Source organism: Neolamprologus brichardi, chromosome 6, assembly GCF_056152115.1.
Source record: "Neolamprologus brichardi isolate AB-2024 chromosome 6, ASM5615211v1, whole genome shotgun sequence".
In the NCBI taxonomy this organism is placed as follows: Eukaryota; Metazoa; Chordata; class Actinopteri; order Cichliformes; family Cichlidae; genus Neolamprologus; species Neolamprologus brichardi.
The window spans coordinates 24406839-24432860 of record NC_142109.1 but is presented as its reverse complement, the minus strand read 5'-3'; the positions used below and the strand labels follow the sequence as shown (position 1 = coordinate 24432860).

General features: G+C 37.6%; 2 protein-coding genes across 2 annotated transcripts; both read left to right on the top strand.

Annotated features, from left to right (window-relative positions):
* Positions 1 to 2907: 2907 nt before the first annotated feature.
* On the top strand, positions 2908 to 5025 carry LOC102779725 (ecto-ADP-ribosyltransferase 4-like). Its single transcript, XM_035906335.2, has 3 exons — positions 2908 to 2986; positions 3777 to 3897; positions 4207 to 5025. The coding sequence occupies exons 2-3, from the start codon at positions 3784 to 3786 to the stop codon at positions 5023 to 5025; spliced, it is 933 nt and encodes a 310-aa protein (XP_035762228.2). The 5' UTR covers positions 2908 to 2986; positions 3777 to 3783.
* Positions 5026 to 11733: 6708 nt separating this feature from the next.
* LOC148102553 (von Willebrand factor A domain-containing protein 7-like) lies at positions 11734 to 12552 on the top strand. The gene is made up of 4 exons (XM_087842573.1): positions 11734 to 11841; positions 11978 to 12124; positions 12209 to 12344; positions 12473 to 12552. The coding sequence occupies exons 1-4, from the start codon at positions 11734 to 11736 to the stop codon at positions 12550 to 12552; spliced, it is 471 nt and encodes a 156-aa protein (XP_087698699.1).
* The last annotated feature ends 13470 nt before the right edge of the window (positions 12553 to 26022 follow it).

The following is a 26022-nucleotide window of genomic DNA, read 5'->3' as shown; positions in this document are numbered from 1 at the left end:
AAACAATCAATTTTACATTATAGTTGGCAAAAGTGCTGTGTCTTTGTTATTGTTTTGTTTCTGTGTGTTTGTTTGTTTGTTTTCTAATATCTTCTTATAATAATTTATCATCTGCTCATGGAATTTCAAATGGACACTTTTGTTTTCTCTGTTTTCCAGTAAATCTAACCAGTCAAACCAGTTAATCTAGCATCAAAGGATGCTAACAACTGAAGTACCATTTTAGAAACGATTTGTTTTCATTTTGAACAATATGAAAGTCATTTGTAAATGTCCTCTTAGATAACATTAATTACATAAATAATAATGTTTTGAGAGGAAATTAAGAGATGTTGTATGATGCAACATATTAACATATGTTGCATCATACAACATCTCTTACAGCTGTTTTTTCATGTGGTTTACAGGGTTTACATTCAGTAAACAAAAAGCCTATTTCTTTTTCCTCTTTTCTCTCTGATGCTCTCTTTGGCTTTTTCTGGTCAAGGATCTTAGTGGCAGGAGAACATTATCAACAGGGGGGAAAAAGAAAGATAAACTTTCTCATTTAATAATAATGATTACCTTTATTGTTCACTGTATATATTATTTTAAGCTATTACCTTTAACTTACAATTTGGGTCATAGGACAGGCATTCCATTTGCGTAGATGATTTGAATGATAAATTACCCAGAGGTACAACACTGCCTTGAACGTTTCCCACAAAACAGACATGAAGCACGGCCATATCCCCATATGCAAATGTTCAAGCGTTAGAGGCAATCAGTCATCACACTACTCTAGAAGTGTTATCAAATGCTAAACTGTACACATTTAATCTAATAATATTTGTGGTCTTATTACAAACTTAACTGCTATAGTAACTGCAGACAGTATTGCAGTATTGTATGCATGACATGTTTATTGTGTGCTGCAGTGTAAAACCTTACAAAAAAGTGCATTACAAATCCTGGGTCAGGATGAAGTGGTCGTGGGTTTCTGCAGACATGACAAATTAAATTAGATAGTCTGAATGCATACAATGCAGTCAACAATATCCTGGGTCTTCCTTTAAAATGTATATGTTATTTGGCAAATATCAAAATGAGACAGAGGCACTTTGACACCATGTTCTTCTAAGATATAGCTAAGATATATTTTGTCTTTATTCCTTCATTCTACATCCTTTTTGTAAAACTAGTAATTTGTAAATTACTAGGCTGATTCAAAGCATTCATTTTCCCATTGGTCTTCTGACTTAATCTATATTGAGTGTTATGTTAACGTTGTCCGCCTTGTTATGTTGCTTGTACAGAGTGGTGCATAGTTGTTTGCTTGGCTGATTGCCTCTGTTTCTTACATGTGCTCTATGTACACATATTCAAACCCTTTGCATGTCTATGTGGTTTTTTTTTTTTCTTTCAAAATGTGTTTTTGTTCTTTGTAATGCTGTTCTATCGCCTCACAGCTATCAGGGCTCTGAAACATTTTGGGCCAAATGAAAGCACTTCAGAGAGGAAGAACAATAATACACTGAAGAGATGAATGATGAAAATCATGCCGATTATTATAATTTTATAATTGTTCCTTTCCCATTGCATTGTTTCATTGCTGATGTTCCTAGTGCCTTTAACATTTGCATAAGCTTATTTTTAATAACTGGGTTTCCACAGCTCCTTCTCTACATTTGCGGAAATGGAAAATTCTTCTGTTTTAGGAGCTTTAATTATTTTTAACAACATAAATTCATTTAGATCATACACATGACTGTGAATGATCTAAATATTTCAGTATGAAGTAAATTGTTTTGTTTTTGTTGCTGTTGTATTTTGGTGGCTTTTTAAAAATAAAATTGCTGTTTCTAATGTAATGGCATACAAAAATGAAAAACAAATGGGAGTATATTTGTGTTATGGCCACTTGATGGCACTGTTTCTAAACTGCCAGTACACTGATGCATGGCTCTTTTTTTCCAGGCTTCAACATCACCCTAACTAGAGGATCACAATCTGCACATATAAACATAACCCTTATTTAGTCTGCTTCACATATAAAACAATGACATTCTGACAGGATAAGATGAAAGCTCTACTTATTTTATAGGAGAGTGTAGCTGTCTCTGCTTTGTTGGTGTTTCCATCTCCAATTAACAATGACTTAAGCTTGGCAAGCTGAGAAGCCAGAAGCTTTTTTTCTTGTTTATGCATGCACAGTATGGATAAACCTCTGGTCTTTCACAGTAAACTGATGGAAGCCCATCATGTAAGGCAAGCTCCCACTGGATCTACTTTTATTCTTACTCTTGCTGAAGTAATGACCTCACAGCCCCTTGTTCGCCACTGGTGCTAGTTTCAGTCATTGTGCAAAGGTACTGTTTATAAGGGTGGGGAAACTTGCAGTCAGCTAAGACTGAAGAAGTCACTTGGATGACGCTGCGTCCCTTCTTGGGATTTCCTTGCCTGGATGACTGAGCATGCATCAAGACAGAAACTCTTATTGAAGTAATATGAGGTTTGAAAATCGATAAATATTATACAATAGTAAGTGCAAGCACGTGCAAAAAAGTATGAAAGGAATCTGATGCTGTGTGCAAATTCTTCTACACTCTCACAAAAGTTGGAGAGCTAAAATGGATCTTAGATTGCATGAGATAGCTACGCAGTATTTTGTGTTTGTTGATTAACTTCTTCGCATTCAGTGAATGGCTTTTTACAATTTGTTTTATTTTTACTTTGAACTGTTTTCTCAGTTTGCAGCAGATTCACATTCACATGTACTTACTGTGTGTGGGTGAAAACTTTCCTGCACACTTGTTCTGTCAGTATCACTGTTTACATTCAAAGAGGGACGTCCTACAGGTGGTAATACTAGCTAATCCTGTTTGGTGACTAGCTCAAGCAGAAAACCAAGGCAAGTCTTTCAACCGTAAAACACAAAAAGGGAACTAAAGCATTTTCACTCTGGAATTAAAAGACCACCTTAAACTGTAGGGCTGTTCATAATACTGTAAGTAATAAAGAAAAAGAAAATAGACAGAATTTTGAAATGCATATTTTAAATGTCTTTTCTAACCATTCCACATATATACAGAGACATTACAGTATGTTGTCACCCTCTGTTTACTGTGATATGTTCAGATAAATCTTACAGAGAAAAACTTTATTTATTTAATTTTCTATTTACATTTTGGTTTGTCTATGATAGTTTATAAACATTGATGTTAGAGGAATTAAGTATTTACAGACTGTGTCAGGAATTTAGGACCTATGTAGTTCTCTCATTGTGACAAGCTGCAACAATATCAATTTGAATATAACATTTAATGATGTGATCCTCTGGCAGTGGTGTATTTTATTAAACATTTCAAGTTTTGTTTTGTCTAACACTGGCAAATCTCACAGATTCGTATTTTCTAAACATTTTAGTTACAAAGACACACAACACAAGCTGAGTTCATGCAAGTAGCTCTTTTTTCTCTCACATAGTAGCACTTTGATTCACCATAGTGTTATCACACAGCCCAGCATGCCTTAAACTAATATATATATGGCAAATAGATGTCTAGACATATGTGTATATATAGACATATAGACTGAAACAGGCTTTTATTACACTTCTATTGTGTAGAGCAAGCAAATGAACTGTACACAGTCATGTTGTGAAATATGTGGGGGGTGGGGGGTTTGTGCCAAGATACATGACATACACTGACATTTTACAGGTTTTCCAATTAATTCCACAAAAGAAAAGAAAACACAAATAATTCACTTTAAACTAAATTCTCTTTTTTTTTCAGATGAATTATGGCTTCTTCAGTGTCGCGAGTGTGTCAGAGAAAAACGATCATATGTGCCATTACTACTCTTATTTTTGTTGTCACACATCTACCATTCAGCCTGCAGGATACTGTTAAAAAGGTATACCACTTTAAATTATTTAATACTGCATAATTTACACTATTTGTTTTTGATTCAAGCTAAAGTTAGATGTAAAATAAAGGGTTTTCTAAGTTTTGGTTTCTTTTGTGGCACTTTATCATAATATTCATAACCAGTGTTTTGAAATCTTTACACTTTTAATGTGATTCTTGAAGCCATTATCTAAAAAAGACTAAAAGAAGATGAATGCTGGCTGTTGATTTAATGCAGATGGATGCATTAGATGGATGCATTTAATGCATCCATCTGCTGGATATTTTTTTAACAAGCTGTTCCTTCTAATTTCAGACATCTACTGAGAATTTGACTTTTTACCACAGTGATGCCATGTTTTATGACTGCATATTTGAAGTTACAGTTTTAAATGATAATTCCATGATGCAAAAATGGGAATCCTGCTTAAAAAACTTCAGTGAAGCCTGGAGAAATGCAGAGCAACACACCAGAAAGCCTCAACACAAGCACCTGGAGAAAGATCATTCTGCTGCTTTATATATGTACACAAAATCTATGTTGCAACCTGTAAACCTCAACTTCAAGTCTGCAAATAGAACTGGAAAACCAAAGGAGACATTTGAGTCACGCTCACTTTATTCTTTTCTAACTGAAGGCATTCAGATTTTAAAACACAGCCAGGTGGCATGTGTTAGTACACATTTTCAAGCAGAGACACTTTTACACCTGAACATCTCTAACAAACAGGTTCGGTTTAGCACCTTCATGTTAGGCTCTGATGAGTGGGACTTTGCAAGGAACATCTCATGTTTTGAGGTGCAAACGTGCTTTGGCGCTGACATAACATATTACTCTGCCCTGAAAAAAACTAATCAGGTGCTAATTCCCCCATATGAGATTTTCAAAGTCACTGACATCCAGACAGAAACAAAGGAATGCAGAATCAGCTATAGACTCACAAGCAATATGAACTGTGTTTATAGCAAAGAAAGCAATATGTTGCATCCAATATCTGCTTTGGCAGTAGATGGATTTTGGGTCATTTTTACTATTATTTGTATTGTTCTAATTTGTCTTTTTTTCTCTTTTGTTTTGGTGAAAGTGTACCATAAGACCAATGCTGTTTATGGTTCTTCCTTTCCATTAGGCTGATCTTTGCATTTGCATTTTGCATTTTGCGTTTTTCATGCATTCATGCGAACATACATAAAAAATAAAATAATTTGTCACATCATGTACATTGTTCTTTTGCCTTTGTTTTTGCGGAGAAGCAGAATAAAAACAATTGTGTGTAGTGAACAGTGTTGGTCAAGTTACTTGAAAAAAGTAATCAGTAACTAATTACCGATTACTTCCCCAAAAAAGTAATCCAGCTACTTTACTGATTACTTATTTTCAAAAGTAATTAATTACTTAGTTACTTTTTAAAAACACGATTTACAACCTGAATAGGTGATAAAGCGATAGATCTTTCAGCCCAATTCTACTTTTTCTGCATAATCCATCTGCATAATTCCACCTGGGTTGGCTAGCGGACTGTGTACTTAGCCTGATAGGGCGAAGGACACTGTCTCAGCTGAACTCTGGACACGCACACACATACACTTACACTGATAAGCACGCACTCATCCCCCTCCCTTTCCAAACGCCTTCGATGCTTGTTTCCTGTGGGGGAAGACGGCGGGTCTGGATGCCGCACTGGAATGGTAGTGCTGTGCAGGATGACTGCTGTGTTTCCTTCGGATTACTCCTCACCCCCTACCCAACCCTGTGGCTTGTCACGTGCTCCAGTGTTGTAATGTGGACATTTATGTGCTCTCTGTGCAGAGGAGTTTTTTTGGTTTCCTGTTCTCATGCTGTCCTCCCATAGGTGCCCAGCATGAGTAGAGGTCTTTTTTTTCCCTCTTGTACTTTTCCCATTGTTGTGTACTTTTTCAGTGTTTCCTCTGTAACGCTGCCGACCTCGGACTGTATTCCCATGTGATGTCTTTGTTGTGTGTGTAAGTCGGGGGGGCGGGGGGGGGACCTGCATATGGCCAATAAAGCATTCATTCAATTCAATTCAATTCAATTCAATTCAATACAAAATGTAATCAAATGGAAAAGTCCTTTTTTAAAACTTGTTTTATTAGTTTTAATCTTTTAACTTTATGCATTAAGCAAAAATTTAATTATATGCAACATTCTCTGACTGAAGAAATTTGTTTAACATTTAAACTTATTTTCTGCACATTCCAGCACAAAAAATATTTTTTGTGTGTGTGTGTTTACACTCACTCTTTTAAATAGATGCAAGTGAAACACAGCAGAAAATAAATAACATCAAAGACTAGCGGTCCTGATGCTCTATTTTCACCTGTAAAGCAGGAGTAGGGTAGGCGGAGGTTTGCCCTGGTGCAGGTATGCCGCAGCGGTCAGTTGAAGAATCCGCGAGTTTCTCTGGGAATTTCCCATTACGTGGTAGCGCACTCCCGGTGCTTGCTTGGAAGTTTAGGGGGGATTTTTTTGCTGTAAAAAGAAGTTTTCTTCCAACGCACAACGGACACTAATGTTTTTGTCACTTTTTATGGAATCAAACTCAAAATAAGGTCAGTACTTCCAAGCTTTAAACGCTGCACGCTCATACTCTCTCCTGCGCTCGATATATGATCCACTGTTGGTCTGCACACAGCTGTTGTCACGAACGTCGCACTCGCTTACATCATTGTCATGAGACATTCTCGCAAAAAAATCACGGTTTTAGTAACGCAGTAACGCAGTGTTCCTACGGGAAAGTAACGGTAATCTAATTACCGTTTTTGCAATAGTAATCTCTTACTTTACTCGTTACCTGAAAAAAGTAATCAGTAATCAGTTACAAGTAACGCGTTACTGCCCATCTCTGGTAGTGAAGGACACTCACAGTTATATCCACAATTTGTAGGCACTTTTTTTGCAGTTTTTTGCCTCTTTACATCACCAAAATGACTTTTAATCCAACAGTCACAGAAAAAAATTGCCTTAATTATTTAAGAATTACAACCACTGTCTTGCACAGTTGAATGGCAACAATTTAATGACCCGGTGAGGTTTGTTCTCTTGTTGTTTCAAATAAAGTATTTTTGTTTTGATAATATATTTTTTAGGAAACTACCAGAAGTATGTATTTCAGTTGTGCCTGTAATGAACTTCTACTTTCAACTCTGTCATGAACAAATATTCATAACAATTAGTAAAATAATATATAATCATAGATTACATTTATCGTGTCCAGTTCAATTATGACACACAAACACATCCAAAAATCACTGAACAAGCCTGTTCTATTTATTATGCTCTTTTTCTTCTTTGACTGCTCCCTTTAGGGGGCAGCACAGCACAGTGCATCATTTGCAACGTTGCCATTTCATCCCATCTCTGGGATCTTCTGTCACAACAGCCTTCTGCACGTCCTCCTTCACTAAATGTATTGATCCTCTCTGTGGTCTTCCTCTTTTCTTCCTCCTGGCAACTAATGCTCAACACCCTTTTGTGTTATCCTCCTAGTGCTTGTTAAAAATAACATAGCATCCACTTGTGCTTTGTGAGCTACTCCCCCAAACAATTTATTATACAACACCACTGATCAGTCTTCTTTTATGTGCTCCCTTGTTGCCATCCATTAGCTTTCTTAAAGACAGTGCCCCCTGCTGATTAACCTTATCATTACATCAACATCGCACTGCATATCAACACACCTTTGTCCAATTTCTTGTATCCACTATCCCTTCTCTGCACATGTACAAACCATCTCAGCCTTGCCTCTAACTTTTCCCCCAAAGTGCTCTACCTGAGCTGTCCCTCTGATACACCCATTCTAATTTTGTCCCTTCATGTCTCTCTCAGTGAAAATCTTATAGAGGGGGTTATAGAATACCAACCTCTTTTTCAAGGCCAAACAACGATCCTCTAGTTAGAGGATCGTTAACCTATGTATTATCTGCTTTAAGAGTTGTGAGTCAAGCATCTCTTATTTGTTGCCTTCTTTTTCAGAAGAGCCACAGATTTCGGGTTTGAACACATGAGTATGTTATTTTATTAATAAGATAATCTAGCATAAAAATAAAATGTGTTGGCACATATTTAAAAGGATAACAGTGGAGGAATCAGTTTCTATGCAGTATATCAGGACAAGCTCCAGAGTGAGACTAAAGCAGTGTGTGAGCTGATTTAAATTTTGCTCGATACCAACTGAGTCTTACACTAAATTAACTGAAGAGTTGAGGCTGTTGTTTTCAGCATCTACATCAATGTTAAAATTATCTATTATAATATTTTTGATCTGAACTGAGCACTAAATCAGATTAAATCTAAAGGTCACTATGGGCATATGGTTTCCTGCTCAAACAGTGAGCAAATGGCACTTAATTTCTATACTTAATGACCCTTTTCTCCTTCCTTAGAGTCCAGCCTCACATATTACTAATTACAAGCCTTTTCCTATGACATCTATCTCATTGCTGTTCACCTAGCCTCCCACTAGCCCTGTCTACTTTCTTCATCTATCTAACTATCCCACTTTTTCTTTGCTAAACTCTTCTTTTGAATACTTTCCTTTACTTCCTCATTCCACCTCCAAGTCTCCTATACTCTGTCCAGAGAATACACCAAACACCTTTCTGACAATTTCCCTCACCACCTAAGCTCCACTGTCCCAGTAATCTAGGAACTCTTCCCTACCACCCAGAGCCTGGCTCATCTCCTTCCTCTTGGCCAAAAGCAACAGAAGCAGTCACTGTTAACCCAGGCCCAGAACAATTCTGTATGAAAATTCCACGTTTTGCAGGTTTGATTTACCAAAGATTTTATGACAAGTGCCCTTCCTGACACAACCCTGCTTATTTATCTGAACTTGGGGCTAGCACTAGAAGTATGTGCTAGTAGTTTGTCCCACCCCATAAAACACAACATAGCTTCCCTGTGCTTTTGTAGTATTGAACTTTCAGTTTGATAGCTTGATTTATTATATGCTTTGGTGGTGTGCAGAGGCAAAAGTTCAAAAACGGGTTTTTCTTCAACTAAGAAAAATTCTACAAGTTGGCACAATCATGCACATACTGTATTGTTCTTTTGCGATATCTCTGATTATGTAATTCTACACCATTGAGTGTCAGCACCTTTGTGTATGAGAAAAGGTAGCTTAGTTATTTCACTAACCTCACCATAGAGAAGAGATTACCTTTGAAATCTTGTTTTCGTTTTTGCCTCATCAGTCAAAGTCGTAGAACAATGTGAGATGTGATTGTCATAAGACTCTGACAAGGCAAATCCTTTTGAGCTCTTTCACTAATGCATTAGAAAAAGAGAAACTGGCACAAACAACAATAGGAGGAAGGAGAGGCCTGAGCCAGCAACAGCAAGAGTGTTTTGCCTGTTTTGTTGTTGTTGTTGTTGTTGTTGGTGTCAGATTATTTCTAATAATAATTCTAATTCATCTCTTTTGATGAATGCTGGTTCAAGCTCTGTGACTCGAATTGGGACCGGTGATGATCACAATTTAGTAGGTAAAATAGGGTGATATTTTTAGGTTTTCAGGGACACACCTAACCCCTAACCATGCTTAACAGGAAGCAGATGTGAAAGCAGTGACTTAGTAGAAAGTCCCCTTACTTCCTTAATATCTCAAGTCCAATGTGGTTTGTGGGCAGAGAAGAAACCGGAATCTTTATTGTTGAGTGATGGTTAGTCATCCTGTGTTCTGTACTTAAACCCTAAATGTAGATGATGTGCTTACTCACCATGGAGAAAGGAAAGACTAACAATGAAATTTTTCCGATATAGCATTTGTATATTTTCTCATGAACTCACTCCCCATCTGCTCTTGTCTTGAGCAAGCAAGCAACACGTACATGTACACCCTGTGAGTCAGATATCCTGGGCCTGACCTTGTAATATTCCACTCCTCTTATTTCTCTAAGACAGTATGGTGGAGAGAATTATTATTTGATCCCCTTCTGTTTGCTCATTCACAAAGAAATGAACCGTCTCTAATTTTTTATAGTACTTTAATTTTAATGGAGAGAGACAGAATGTCAACCAACAATCTGGAAATCTATGATCTTGATTTGTTTCTTCTTTACCCTCTTTTTTGTTGCATTGGTCATGATGGACAACCAATTCAAAACCCATCTTCAACATTGTCATTGTCATCCTGTACCCTTAGCAGAAAAACGGCATCAAAGAACAATGTTTCCACCTGCTTGACTGTGACGATGGTGTTCTTTGGGTTATACTAAGCATTTCTCTTCCTCTAAATAAGGTGGGTCGAGTCAATGGAAATCAAACTCAATTTTGGTTTCATCTTGATTTTGACCTTAGCATTTTCTCTGAATAATTTAAGTGTTTCCTGGCAAATCTAAGACAGGCCTGTACATTTGCCTGCTTTCACCAATACATTTCCTGGTGACTGTGCTCCCCCTTCAGATATTACATAGCTGGTCATATGTCATTTTCTCATGATCATCTTCACCCTATGAGGCGATGTTTTCCATTGAGCTCCAGACAGAGGGCGTTTGATGGTAATTTTATTTATTTTTTTCATTTCTGAATGATCCAACCACCAGTCACCCTCTCATTAAACATTTGGTTGGTGAACCAACAGCCCATTCAAGCTTTGTTTTGGCCTATAGTCTTGTCTCTGACATCCTTCGGCAGCTCTCTGGTTACCCATGGTGGTGGAGAGGCTGGAATGGAAGAGGATTATTCTATGGAGATGTGTGTTTTCTACGCATAACAAGTTGAGATCAAAAATTGAGTGATTGATTGAAGGATCGTAATCTATGTGCCACATGAGCACGATGTAGAAGCAAAAACTCTCACTGCATCATAGGGGATCAAAAACTTACACTCAGTGACATGAAAATCTATTTATACTTTAAATGCAATGTGATTATTGGTTGATGTTCTCTCTCACTTTATTAAAGTGAAGCTATAAATTAGAGACTTACAAATTCAAATAATTATTTCGCTTGTTATAGAAAATTAGACTTTATTCAGAATTACATTAACTGTGTATTTGTTTGAAACAAGATTTATTTTGTTTTGTTTTGTTCATTTGTTTGTTTGATTTTTCTCATGTTTGTTTCTGTAGACTGATGGGCCTCTCCCAGTCTCCTGTGTTGTGTTTTGTCATAGACACAACAGGAAGTATGAGAAATGAAATTGATGAAGCAAAGAGGGTTTCTTTTGAGATCATTGACAGAAAAAGAGGAACAGGACAGGAACCCTCCGGTTACATATTGGTACCTTTCAATGACCCAGGTAGATCATTTACTGGGTGAATTTGTACTTTATAAAATAGGAACATGTTTGAAAAGCATCTTGTAAAGTTATGCTGCTTGTGAAAAAAAAAATTGTTTTTTTTCACTTTCACATAAATAAGAATAAAATGGCAGCACCGTTTGTAATTAAATGCTTGGCAAATGCACAATTTAGTAGCTTTTAAAATGTTTTACATTATACTGTATGTGCATATTATGGGCCGTTGGTTATGACAGCAAATGCAGACGTTTTCAAAGAGCGCATCAACTGTCTGTCTGCAAGTGGAGGAGGAGATATCCCAGAAATGGTCTTGTCTGGACTACAGGTGATATAAACAGAGATACATTTTACACAGTCATATTCAAATTTTGTAAGGTGGAGATGGAGTATCATCAAATTGTTATCATACAGTTAGATTTAAATTCCCCAGGAGATTGACTTTTATTATTAAACACGTGTATTTGCAGTGGATAGAAATGTCTCTTTTTAGTCGGAGTGGTTGATTGTATTTTTCATTTTGAATTATTAATTTTTAATCTTTGATACTTTGTATGCCTTACATATAAACAAAAGCTGGCACTGATGGCAGCTCCACCTTTCTCTGGGATTTTTGTCTTCACTGATGCTCCAGCTAAAGACGCCTATCTTAAAAACACCATTATTGCTCTTATAGAGAGCACCAAATCTCAGGTAAGAGTGAACTTTATACCATCCTTGCTCTGAAAAATATAATATAAAAAATATAATACATTTTGGCATGTAACATCAGATTATTTTTACAGTATTTGTCTCCATGTAACTCTCAAACGTTATCTGAACCTCTCAGGGTGTGGCTCCACGTGTAATGAGTCGATCCGCTGTCCAGTTATACCAAGACCTAGCTGAAGCTTCTGGAGGTCAGGCCATTCAGGTCACTAAGTCAGAACTCTCTCTGGCTACCAGTGTTATAGTAGACTCATCAGCCAGTGCTGTGGTAAGACATCAATCAAGAGAATCATATCTGACTGAAGATCACACTGTGTGAGTAAATGTGATGTTTCTCTCCTTCTTCTTTTAGGTGACAGTTTTTCAGGCAGCAAGGAATCCTGGAAGGCCTGACAATTTTACTTTTACTGTTGATGGTTCATTAAATAATGTAACAGCTTACATCACAGGAGACTCACCTCTCACCTTCAGCCTCACCAGCCCAACAGGTTTTGTCATCACAAATGTCTCTTAATAATTCTTAGATGCATTTTTGATGCATTTGTTTCTTTTTTTTTTTACCTCTTATATCATCATATTGAAAATATCTTTGTAATTGTTTATCCCTCTCCTCCAGGTGTTTCTCAGACTTCCAATCAGTCCAGTGGGCCTTTGGCATCTGTCACCAGAGCAGGAAACTTGTGTCGTTTAAGCTGATAATTTACACTGATAATCAAACGGGGCTATGGCAAATCAGTGTTAGCTCAAACAACCCTTACTTAGTTAAGGTCACAGGTCAGTATTATTATTGTTAACTTTTAACCACTGAGTTATATGAGATGTTTTTCAAAGATTTTATTTGTCTGTGTCTACTGTTGTGCTTTCATACTCAGGTCAAAGTTCAGTGAACTTCATTTATAACCTTGTTGAAGAGTCTGTCGGAGCCCATGGGGACTTTAGTCTTAAGGAAGGACATCCTCTCTCAGGTCAGGGTACTTTTATGGCGATTGTTTGTTCATTTTTATAGTTTGTAAAGTTCTCTTGTGGTAATCAGTTTTCCTCACTTACTTTGGTCTCACAGACATATTTTAAACAATTATATTTAGCAGTGGACATGTCACACTGATATTCATGTAGATTACCTTTCTTACTTCACCGCTCTTTCAGATGGTAATACCAGCATCTTGATCACTATGACAGCAAGTGACACAGTAAAGGTCACTGAGTTGTCACTTGACAACTCGGGTTCCACAGAGGTCAAAGGATCGTTGCAAGTATGCCAAAAGTAATACATGAATAAATTAAGTTACAGTGAGAATTTGTTATATTAATACTGTCATTGTTGTGTATATGATGTATCATGTGAAAAACAAAGTTTTCACAGGTCTCTATGCAGTCCTGTGACAAACTGAGTACACCCTTACTGCTTCCAAAGGAATTAAGAGGAATTAAATTCCAACCAGGTACAACTGTACAAATGCACAAGATTAATCAGCAGTTGTAACCCCATCTATACAAGCGGAAGGTTTGGCAGTTGGCTGGTCTGGAACATTCAATTGTGTGTCAGTGCAATTAGAGTCTTCCTAGTAGCAAATAAACAAGCAAATTCACCTCAAGGTCTGACTAAAACTGCAAATAATGCGAGTTCTAAACCTCAGACTCTACAGGCCTAATTATGCATGTTAAATGCTAAAGTTCAAGACAGAGAAAGCATCTGATCTCTAAAAAGAACATGTCAGCACAGATTAGATCTGCAAAGTTGCATCTGAACAAACCACAAGATTTCTCAAACAACATTCTTTAGACAGGCAAAATTCCTTCACGGAGCTATGAGGGACTGATAAGAAAACAACTGCGTCATATTATTTTTGTTAAAAATAGTTCTTTGTGCTTCCTCCCAGTGGGAGTTAATCGCTAATTTCACTGATGGCATCAATGGAACTGGCATTGATAGGGTCACCATTCGCCAAGGGAATGGTACTCTGAATATCACCACAGCAATTGGGGCAGGGGGTGACAATATTACAGTGGTTACCTACACTGCCTCCTGCTGGTCACACATAGTGGAGCTGACTGCTTTAGATGGTGTAGGAAATGTGGGGACATTTGTGCAGCAGGCTAGATTGCTTGACACTGTCACTAAACCACCTCCTGTTACTAGTTCTGTAGTTAAGACAACATCCACTGGAGAGTACACTTTGTACATATTAATCATTCTTTGGATCAGTGTTGTGTTTTCTGCACCTTGTAAGTAACAGAGAACAAACAGAAATTATATTATGATAATGAATCTGTGACACATGAATCAAATACCTTAACTTTGATTAGTAAGTTGAACAGGCTATGAAGCAACACAATGAGAAAGAGCAGGTATGGTACCTGCACTGAGAGAGAATATATCACAGCTAGTTATGTTACGTCTGAAGCTCCAAGTCCTGTCGGGGCTTCAGTGTCAAGCAAAGGGGACATGTCCACATGAAGCCTGTGTCAAGGCCCATATGGTTCTTCAGAATGTCACCTGACCAAATACAAACGAGGCCCCGACTCTCTGAAACGACGATACTGTCTCGTTATGTGATTCAAGCTCTTGAAAAGATGCTCTATTAAGATTCTTCTGCCAGCAGAAGTAGAATCTTTGAGGTGTAGCACTGCCGGCCACCAGTATTTTTGTATTTGTTTGTGTCTCCTCACGTCTTTCTAGTTTATAATGGGGTGCTGTTAAAAAAGTTGATGTTATGTTTTTCTGTGTAAATTTTCTGCACCTTTGAGATGCCAAATATGAAAATACCTAAGATGTCAGCTGTTCTTACATAAAGGTCAGAACAACTAAATAATTAAAAGGATGCATCAGTCATTTCATCGATCACTGTAGCAGCATTTAAAACAGAGTCTGATTACAGTTGTGAAGCTATTTTGTTATGCTGCAACCCACTTTCAGTAAACTCATGACCTCAAACAATCTTGAGGTCATTTGTTTACCTTTTAAATGCTGAATGAAAAAATACCTGTAATAACAATAATAGCTATCGTTACTCCGTTTACGTTATCATCATTAGAAATGTATTAATTTTATTTTGAGACACAACATGAATTCAGATTGTTTTTGTTTTAAATCATATGCTTACGTTTTTTGAAGAAACTCGTGCTTTTTCTGTTTCCCTCAGTTAGGGCTATTAAATAAGATAATACATGTCTATTATATGTATAATTCTGGTTATTAGTTCAGTTATACAATTTTATAGTTGAAATTAAAGGTTAATTGGGAGGTTAGCCTTCTAGTTCAGATTGTTGTTTCACTTTTGAAACTGCATTCCTGGCCAATTCATACGGTGGCCCCTAGAGACAAAGCACTTGCAAACTCCAAAACACTTGCAAACTCCAAAACACTTGCAAACTCCAAAACACTTGCAAACTCCAAAACACAACGGAAGTGCTCCAGGACGCTAGGGGCAGTGTTGAGCTTTTGTTACCTAGTAACTACACAAGCCAGGAAGTACCAATGACCGGATTTGGGGTCTGCAGCCTTAAACGCTGCATTTTAAGGCCGATTACGTCACAGCGACACGACGAAGGCTGCCAATTCAAAGGCTGCTCGAAATGCGGCCCTCAAATGCGTCCTTAATTTCCCTGAATTTTAAGGATGGGTCGGTGTAGCCTTCATGGCCCAACATATCCTAGATTTCATAGCGCAGCGGAGGTGTGGATAATTTTGCCGAAAAAAACGGGGGAAGCGGAGCCGCCGAAGAGTAAAGAAGTAAGTACTGAATATTATGTCACTTATTTATGCGCAAATGTTTTTATAATGAAGAACATTAAAACATTACTGTTGGCCACATGTCAGGAAAGTTATGTGACATTAGTGATGTTTGTACTAACTTGGTTTTAAAGCCTTTACTTCAAAATATACACCGTTCAATAGTTGACTTTAATCTTACAGAGAATGTGATGATTTTATGGATAATTAAAGTCAGTCATGTATCCACAAACACAACAAGCTGAAAGTCAGTGATGCTGCTCGGTTTGCAGTCCTGAATATCACGGCACAAGCAGGATTCACTGCACTGTTAATGTTAGCTGTGTTATATTGCTGCCTTTGTTCGGTGGTGTCGAGCCAAACGGACTTTAACGTGTGTTTGAACGAGCTGACGGTTCACTCGTTAAGCTGAAAGAAAGATGCTTTAATCACAGCAGTCACACATGTGTCCACTGTACCATCTGGGAACTCTTCTTGTAATAACACAATCCTCTTTCTTTTGTGCTGTTTTGTAGCAGTGTATACACCTGAGACTGTCACCTGTCTGTCCTGCACACTCTCTCTGTTTCTTTCTCTCCGATTGTGGAATAAAAGGATGAACATGTATTTATAAGTTACACTTGTGTTTGAATCCTGCAGCTTATCACACATTTGATTTCCATGTGTGACAACTGCAAGTGTTCAGAGTGAGGACAGACTGAGGGACCCACTGCTGCACATCATCTGTGAGGCTTTGCACCCCTGATGATCCACCAGGACAAACTCAGCAGTGTGTGAGGAAGAGGAGGAGGAAGAGCCAGCAGCAGCTGACAGATGGAGAGAATAGACAGACTGTTCCCTGTTTGTGAAGGACTGCTAGGAAAGTTTAACATAACTAATTGTCCTGAATCAGTCTTATTAGGTAATGTTCAAATAATTTTATCATTCCAGTGTTTTCAGTGTGGGAGAAAGTACTCAGGGCCTTTAAGTTAAAAACAATGAAAGGCAGAAACAAGTTTAATATTCAGAAATCTAAAGTATGTATCAGCAGCTGAATGGAGCTAAAAATAAATGTTTGTTTCAGTTCTATGAAGCTTTGAGTATTTTGGATTAGTAGCACTGCTGTGTTTGTTGCATCATATTGCTGTAATTGTTTATATGCTTTATATATTCTGAGGTAAGTTGATCTATAGTGTTACATCATATTCTATAGTGATGTTATGTGTTTGTATACTTTCTGCCCAGTTTGACCCATTTAGCAGAAGTCAGCCTGTTTAAGGCTCTGATATCTATTCTGTATGCCTTAAAGCAGTTATGACATGGTCTGATCTGATTTTCTCACCCAATAAAGGAATATTCAATATATCAGTCTACTCTTTATTCGATCAGAAACAGTTATCACAGCTCATACAATTTCTTTTTACACATGTATGTAAGCAATGAGCCAAATTTAGTAATGCCAACATACTGAAGGAACAACATTTCTCTCTTATATATGATACACCTATATATGCACTGTCAAAGATACTTGTCTTTGAGTGAAGATTTAAGGTGATAAGACATAAATAACTGCAACTTGAATCTGTACTGAGGCTCAGTATTTGACACAGAGTTCATGTTCACTGCTGTAATAGCTAATAATGATTAATATAATAACTATAATATTGGCCATATTATATTTACATTACCAAAGTGATATGACTTTAGTCTCATGAACAACATTAGCTAATTGTTATTTACTAACTAATCTTAAATGACTGTTCAGTACAGAAATGAAGCCCAAAAATCATGTTTTACTGTCCTGTGGTCTCAACCTCAGATACTTATTAAATCACACAAAGCTCTTGTAGAAACAAACAAACAAATGAACAAAATATGTTTTCCTTCATTTCTGTCAAACAAAGTTGTACGACACGTTTCCAGCGGTTAGTATCATGGTTGCTAGGCAACCTGGGAAGCGCAACGGAGACTAGACTGTCCCATACAAACTTGCCGTTTATTTTGCAAGTCGAGCTCAACACTGCCCCTAGCGTCCTGGAGCATTTGCAAGCGCTTTGTCTCTAGGGGCCACCGTAGTTTTAATTACTTCCTGTAGCATTTATGAGAGAGGTGTTACTACTGAACATTTTTTCCCACAACTGACATATCTTATCCGTTCTGCACATCACACACCAAACAATGCAACTCTTCTGCATATTTGTACCATGAATAGAAATGGGAGGCACATAAAAAAGCATATGATGAATAGAAAATCCATTAAACCATTTTTATATAGTTACTTTTAGGGATGGGTATCGTTTAGGTTTTATCCGATACAGGTGCCAAACTGGTACTTTTGAAACGGTGCCGGTGCTTAAACGGTGCTCAAACCGGTGCTTAAAGAATGGAGAACACAAAATTGGTCCAAAAACCTCTCATGTTCAGCTGTTTTTTTTGTAAAAAGATAACAATGTTAGCCTTTTCTGCAGCTATAGGGCATATATGATATCACTCTTGGCTGGAAGCAGTGCTTAAACAATGGAAAGAACAAACTTTGTCCAAAAACCTCTCATGTTTAACTGTTTTCCACTTTTTCTTTGGTCATTTTAGCCTTTTTGGCCAGGGTGACGGGAGTATCTGCCATCAAACAAGAAGACAGCTGCATGTAACTACGACAGTGTTTGCTAGTTCACCTTACATGCATTAATGTAATAACGTGGTTAGCCTACTCAACGTAAATTACACACAAACAACATGAAGCTACTCACGCAGAGAAGAACGGCTGCCACTGCCATCATCATCCGTCACCACCACACCCGCAGTAGATGCGCTCGGTGTGAGGTCTCGCAGCAAGCTATCAAATACGGCGCATTTTTCTGCTCTTAAAAAAAACGCTATGCGTCGCCAGCAGTTGCCAACTCCTCAGTAAGGAAAATCGCCATTGGCTGTCCTAAAAGTCGCTAGAAGTCGCTAACTGACGTCATCACCTAATTTGCATAATTGGTCATGCTAATGTAATTGTAATCTATGTTGTTGGAGAGAGAAATAACATCGTGGAAGAGACAAAGTGAGTAAAAAACGTCCTAAATGCATTTAGAATTTATTTAGAACAACAAATTAAATTTATTTTAGCAATTATTGTTTTTTTAATGTCACAATTCCAACCCTGCTCTTTTACCCGGGCTTGGACCGGCAAAAGTGACCCAAAATAGGCACTCTGGTGGAGTTACTTTGTGTGTGTGTGTGTGTTTATAAGTAGTTTAAAACCTTGTGATCCACAAAACAGCATAAGAGTAAAAGAGTAAAAGAAGAATTGACTGCGTTACAGCACCCGCTGCTTGTTGAGAGTAAAAGCGATATGCGCTTTCACGTCTTTTTTTAGCGACTTTTTTTTAGAAAAAAAGTCGCTAGGGGGTCTGAAAACTCGCTAAATATAGCGACAAAGTCGCTAAGTTGGCAACACTGGTCGCCAGGTGTTTCATCGGATTTGAGGTGTTACCTCCTTTGCACAGTATCAGCTTAAAGCACTTGTTGCAGGCTGCTGAGTTTGCATATTTTGCTGTGAAGTACAGCCAGACTTTTGACCGCTTAGCCTTGGGCATTTTTAATCTGTAGCTCTGCTCTAAAAGTACGTACGTACCTGGGCCCGCCTACTATCCTCGGAAACGTAAAATGATTGGCTAGAATTCAAAGTGTATGACATCTCAGGGAAAAAAAAGCACCGAAATAAAGCACCGAAATGTGCGCTGCTTTTCAGTCTGGTTACTACCGTTTATGTCAGAACCGGTGCCATCATGGCACCTGATACCGGTACCCATCCCTAGTTACTTTAGTGTTTAAAACACTACCATAAAAATGGATTTTAGCAATCAATTATCATTGCCCAGATCAGCCAGTAACCTTATTGTTGTGATGTGGTTTCGCTATTAAATAAGATCATACATGTCTATTATATGTATAATTCTGGTTATTAATTCAGTTCTACTTTTTTATAATTTAAATTAAAGGTTAATTGGGAGGTTAGCCTTCTAGTTCAGATTGTTGTTTCACTTTTGAAACTGCATTCCTGGCCATTTTAATTACTTCCTGTAGCATTTATGAGAAAGGTGTTACTACTGAACATTTCTTCCCACAACTGACATCTGTTCTGCACATCACACACCAAACAATGCAACTCTTCTGCATATTTGTACCATGAATAGAAATGGGAGGCACATAAAAAAAAGCATGATGAATAGAAAATCCATTAAACCATTTTTATATAGTTACTTTAGTGTTTAAAACACTACCATAAAAATGGATTTTAACAATCAATTATCATTGCCCAGATCATCATCATCATTTATTTATATAGCACTTTAAAAACACACCTGGTAGACCAAAGTGCTGTACAATACAAATATGCACATAGTAATAAAACCAGACACAGCAATAAAATTACTTTAAATTAAAAAAAAAAAAAACAACTTTTGTTGTTAATCACAAATACCATTTTTTTGTTTGTGTTTTTTCTTTTTTACTGTGGAACCATTATATAATGGTTGTTTTACAATATAATGGTAAGGAAAAGAGAACATATTGATGGTTTCACAAGATAATGGCGATTTTATTGTGGAAAAATGATATTGGCACAGCCTTTTAATCTATCACAGCTTCCGATCGTCTGGAAAGGCCTTGCACAAAGTTTAGGGGTGTGTCTGTGGGAATTTTTGATCATTCTTCCAGAAGTGCATTTGTGAGGTCAGACAGAGATATTGAACAAGAAGGCATCATTGAACAGGTTTTTAGTTATTTTTTGTTGTTTTTTAGTTATATTCCTTTAGTTTCATTTAATTTTACCAGAAAAGATCAGCTTACCCTTACAGGAAAAATCAGCACATGCCAATGTCGTGGCATTGTCACTCAAATGCTATTTCACTCAAATTAATGGCCAAACACATTAACAGATATTAAAAGTAAAAATTTCTTACATAAGATACATACATCTTTTTTTAACAGTGATTATGGCTTCTTTTTTCCCCTGGTATTTACTTTACATTTTACTGTCAGTTCTTTACGACATGTGATTCCAAGCTTATTGTTTCTTTTCTGTTGGCATGTTTTGCTCATAATTGCACCTTTCAAAAACTGCCAAAGGTTTTGCACACCTTAGCCATATGCATGTTTTCTGCATCTGTTTCTGCAGTGTTTTCCCAACACAAAACATGAAATATTTTATGATTAACTTATTTAGCTTAATACTATGTACATTGTTTCTTCTCAACCTGACTTATACTCCTATGGTTATTAGAGGCCATTTTCTCAGTAACCTTATTGTTGTGATGTGGTTTAGCACAGGTGTTCAACATTCTACCAAACAGGTTGTTATTTTATTGGAGTGTTTTTCTGCTATTTTCTTATTAGTTTATAATGGTATGCAGTCATAAAAGTTGACGCCATGTTTTTCTTTCTGAGATGCCTAGAAATTTACTGGATGCTTGTTCTTATCTGAACTTTGGAACAACTAAACAATTTAATTTAATGGCACTACCGCACGTTGTCCTACTTAATGATGCATCAATCATTTCATTGATCACTTTATTGATCACAATTAAAACAGAATCGAATTCAACAAAAGGACTAGATTTTATAATCCCTGATATTGCATTGCATCAAATGGAGAAAGTCTTGAGGGATGGCTACAATGAGAAAAGGAAGCCCGGAAGCTTTACCAGCAGGACACATCAGTTGTGTGCCTAAACTTCACAGGGTGTTTTGGCCTTTTATCACAAATTATTCTACCAATTTTTCTTTTCTTTTTTTTCCCTTGTTAAATTCCTTGGTTAGGTTTTGGGATTAGAAATCTGATCGAGATTATAATATTTAATACAAATATAAAACTTTTGAAGACACATCAGTAGTGGACCTTGGATTCATTGTGTCACAGCCAGACTGTATGGAGCGTGATTTGAAGAAATGAAAGCAGACACAGGAGAACAGAATTTGAACAAACAAAAAGCAAGCCTTTATTGGGCTGAAACAAACAAAAACAATGTGAGATACCCGTGGGGCGAAACTAAACTAAACATAAGCTGGGCAAAACCAAATACCTGACAAAGCAGTGACTAGAGTGAGACTGTGAAACAAGTAAGATTGCCATGATAACTATGAGGCTATGACGATAACTATGAAACTATGAGAGCTAAGACGAGAGGTACCAAAACTGGGTGAGAAGAACAGAATTCCTGACAACGACTGAGTGACAACACATATACTAAATACACACACACAGGAGGTGATCAGGGGGAGTGGAAACACACGGGAAAACAGCAGACACAAATGAATGTCATGACACCACGGGGACCGGGAAACTAAAACAATAAACATAGAACACAAGACCTCTTCGAAATAAAGCAGGAAACAAGGAGAGACGTAGACATGACCCAGGTTTGACAACATGGAAATGTGACATGTGTTTACCTTTTTTTTTTTTTTTGCACATTGTACACATTCTTTTTCTATGTATTTGCTATGATTTGCTATTTGTCAAGTAACATTGCTTCACTCACTATCCCAGGTTTGTTTGTGTAAGCGTCTTGTTGCCGGCAAATCAAACATTCTGCAAATTAAGGCAAATACTCAGTTACATGTTTCTTTATATTTTATTATGTTACAGATTAAGTCATTTGTTCATACTTTGTTTGTCTTTTCAGTCTTCATGAGGGTCAGGTGTGGGGAAACGCCCGCCTAGCATTTCCTCATTTTAAAGTCCTGATGATCTCACATATGACATCAGCAGGTCAAACCAAGTGGAGGGGTTTTTTCCATAGAGATGCTTCCTTTTGTTTGTGTTAAGGTTTAAAGGGATTTGTTGAATGTTTTTCCTTTCGTTGATACTACCGTTTAGTTGTGTAAATGTGCATATTAGAAGTGTGTAGAGGTTTTGTGGTTTTAGATCATCTGTGTAGAGTTTTAGATCCCTCAGTTTGAGTGAGTGGTACTGGCTGGGCAATTGGAGGGAAATTGATGGCCCTATTTAAAGCCAGTCTCTACCAGATGCAGCAGAGAGGAGAGGTGAGCTCCGTTACCAGATCCATGTTCTGTTGAGGTTTGTTAATTGAGTTGATTGGGGGGAGTTTTGTTAAGTTACACATTAAATTAAGTTCACTGTAAATAAATTGCTCACCTCTGGAAATCTGAAATGTCTGCATAGTCTGCTTCCCTACCACCTTCCTTGACGTTCGAGTCTGACTACTTCGCAGGAAACACACCGATAGGAAATCTATGACCTGACACAGAAGACCTAGGGGAAACAAACTAAACTCAAGTTCTAGCCTTAACATCCTTTCACATAAGAAATCACAAATACAAAAATGAACACAAAATGCTGGGTCACAGACCCAGCCCCTGCACATTGGGTGTTTCGGCCATTATCACTAGACACCCTCATCCAAAGATAACCCTGTCGAGGTTGATCAGACTCTGCAGTTTGTCTCTGGCATATGTAAAATATTCTTATCAATTTCCATCCATACTTTAGTGATAAAACAATTTGAAATTTAGGTATTAGTATTAAACTTATTCCTTTTTTAATTTCCTTTTATATTTGTCTTTTGTTTTCTACTTCAAAGCGATAGAAAAGGTGATAGACAGAAGCAAGAGAGAAAAGAGACAAGAGAGAGGAGAGCCAGAAGGGGGGCATCTGATCTGGCATCCCACACCTCCCCACCAGATCGGGCTGTAAGCTCTACCTCCCCGTTGCATTTTTACATTCTGCTGTTAGGTTTCACTATCATGAGGTTAGCTGCACAGTCCCCAGGAGACCCTGAGACAGCTGTATCAGTGAACCAGGGTTCTGGTTTTTCACTGTAAAAATTCTGGTGTTAGTTTTTCTACCCTTTTGACACCCTCTGCTGAGGCCAGCCCACCACATGTTGATCAGGCCTGGGTGTGTGTCTCGCAGTTAGCTGACTGCCTTAGCAGCCTAATGACAGTTATGAAACTATTTGTTTACACTGCAAGCATTGTCAGTTAAATCGTATAGAAGTGTGTCCATACAGTCTCAACATAGCAAATTTGATTACCTTTTAAATGTTGAGTTTCTAAAATAATCTGAAATAATAAAAAAAAAAAAAAAAGAACAATCGCTTTCATTAGTGTTAATTTATCAAGTTGTCTGTGAAGGTTCTCAGTCAACCAGGTCATTGTAGTTTAAGGATCTTAGAACGAGAGGCATCTTTCTAGCGCGCATGATACTTTCTTTCCAAGCTCCTTAAATTTATCAAGTTGTAAATAATAATGAGTAGTAGCAGTTTAAGATATTGTTTGTGGTGTGCTACATCAAGACTGTAGACATAAGGTCTTGCAAACAGAAACAAGGGATATGAAGAATGTCTACATCAGCAGTGGTGTTATAGTTTTAATCACTTGCTAAAATTCACACAAATAATTTCCTTTACTTAACTGTTAGTCCCTAAGGACCCCAAAGCGCTTCACACACTCAGTCATCCACACATTCACACACTGGTGATGGAAAGATACATTGTAGCCTCAGCCATCCTGGGGCGCACTGACAGAGGCGAGGCTGCCGGACACTGGCGCCACCAGGCCCTCTGACCACCACCAGTAGGCAACCGGTGAAGTGTCTTGCCAAGGGACACAATAACAGAGACTGTCCGAGCCGGGGCTTGAACCGGCAACCTTCCGATTACAAGACAAACTGCCTACTCTTGAGCCACGATCGCCCTCGAGAAGCTGCAACGTGTCTTATGATTCAGAGAGCCTTTTTCCAAAGATTATGCTAATAATGCATTCTTCCTACTTGAACAGTCTTTTCTTGTTTCTTGTTTTTTAGTTTTTTTTAATTCACAGAAGTAAAACATTCCAACTATGCCAATGTCATGAGTTTAAAGAGTCAAAGAGCCTCAAGGGAAGAATGGGGACATGGACACATAGGGATGGGTATCGAAAACCGGTTCTTGTTGAGAACCGGTTCCTACGGTTTCAATTCCTTGGAATTGTTTGCCATTTTTGCAAACGATTCCCTTATCGATTCCAGTCACCCCGAATGATGACACCACGTTGCGGAGCGTCATTTACCTGGCAGGAAACACGGTGCCTAAGCGGCTCAAATGCTCAAAAGTTTGGTTATACTTTACGAGAACGGATAACAGGGCAACTTGCAATACTTGCAAAGTAGATATTTCATTTAAGGGAAGAAACACTACGAATATGCAAAAGCATTTGCTCACAAAACACGCGATAACCTTAAATGAATGTCGTGATTTTAATTCTGCTCCGGTCCTCTCCCGTTAATGCGGCAGGTAAATAATCAACTAACAGTGCTTATTATGGTAGCGCGATCTGCCTTATTACAAAACCTGCCATTACTGTGCATTTAGGTGACCATGATGAGACAGAGTCTGGCTCAGATGCTGGCAGTTCTCGCTGCAGTCTACCGGTAGCATCTACTTTCAGGCCAGGATAGACGAATGTCACCGAGCAGTGACTAAGTTTGTGGTAAAAGGCTTGCACCCATTTGCCACAGCAGATGCCCCCGATTTTCGGTAAGTGAATGTGTTTAATTGTAGGCAGGGACATTATTGGATATTCTTGTGTAATTGCTACAGAATAATTTATGTTATTGCTACAGAAGAATATTTATTTTACATTTACAATTTTTTTCCCCGGGGACCTTGTGACACCCCATGGAAGAGCCATAGGCTGGATCTCTTAAGGATCTCTTAAGATCTCACTGTTGGGTTTGTAAGGCCATGTTACTCCTAAATCTTGTTCAAAGAGAAGATATAAAACAAAGTTCTAAGCTAATCGACCTTAGTGTTCTCCTTTTAAAAAAAAAAAAAAAAAAAAAAGAATCGATAAGAGAATTGATAAAGAATCGAATCGTTAAACAGAATCGAAAATGGAATCGGAATCGTGAAAATCTTATCAATACCCATCCCTATAGACACATCCCATAAATAAGCAAAGGAATTACAGTGATTTACAGCAAAAACACATGCCAAACATGCAATCAGCACAGTCAACTGTAAATAACCTCTACATCACGTAAGCAAATGATCAAACACAGTCAAATACTTTAGGGAAAGAATGAGGATATAGAAGTGTTCCTCATAAAAGAAAGCCATCAAAGACAAACACACACTGATGCACACTGCACACTAAAACGTCTGCTACAGTCTTATTCAAGAAACTGGACTGGCTGCTACCAAAACAATCACTGTGGTATGTGTTTAACAGTATTCTTTTGTATATAAAAAACATTTATTGGTACTGTAATATTAAAAAAAATGATAATTAATAATCCATGGTAAATAAGAGATTAAATGTGGGAAAATGGTGAATTTGGCCAAACTATTACTGACTTGTATTGGGCATCTTAGAGTAGTCTTAGAGTAAAGACCTGGCACAATTACTGCTGGCTAACTGTTGTTTGAACCTTAAGCGCTCTAGGTGAACATTTGGGAAACTAGATT

Bases quoted from the DNA above. Each gene is read 5' to 3' on its own strand.
- LOC102779725 (XM_035906335.2), top strand. From the start codon at position 3,784: ATGGCTTCTTCAGTGTCGCGAGTGTGTCAGAGAAAAACGATCATATGT. The intron at 3,898-4,206 runs GTATACCACTTT...TTCTAATTTCAG, and splicing joins TGCAGGATACTGTTAAAAAG to ACATCTACTGAGAATTTGAC.
- LOC148102553 (XM_087842573.1), top strand. From the start codon at position 11,734: ATGGCAGCTCCACCTTTCTCTGGGATTTTTGTCTTCACTGATGCTCCA. The intron at 12,125-12,208 runs GTAAGACATCAA...TTCTTCTTTTAG, and splicing joins ACTCATCAGCCAGTGCTGTG to GTGACAGTTTTTCAGGCAGC. The intron at 12,345-12,472 runs GTTTTGTCATCA...CCTCTCCTCCAG, and splicing joins CAGCCTCACCAGCCCAACAG to GTGTTTCTCAGACTTCCAAT.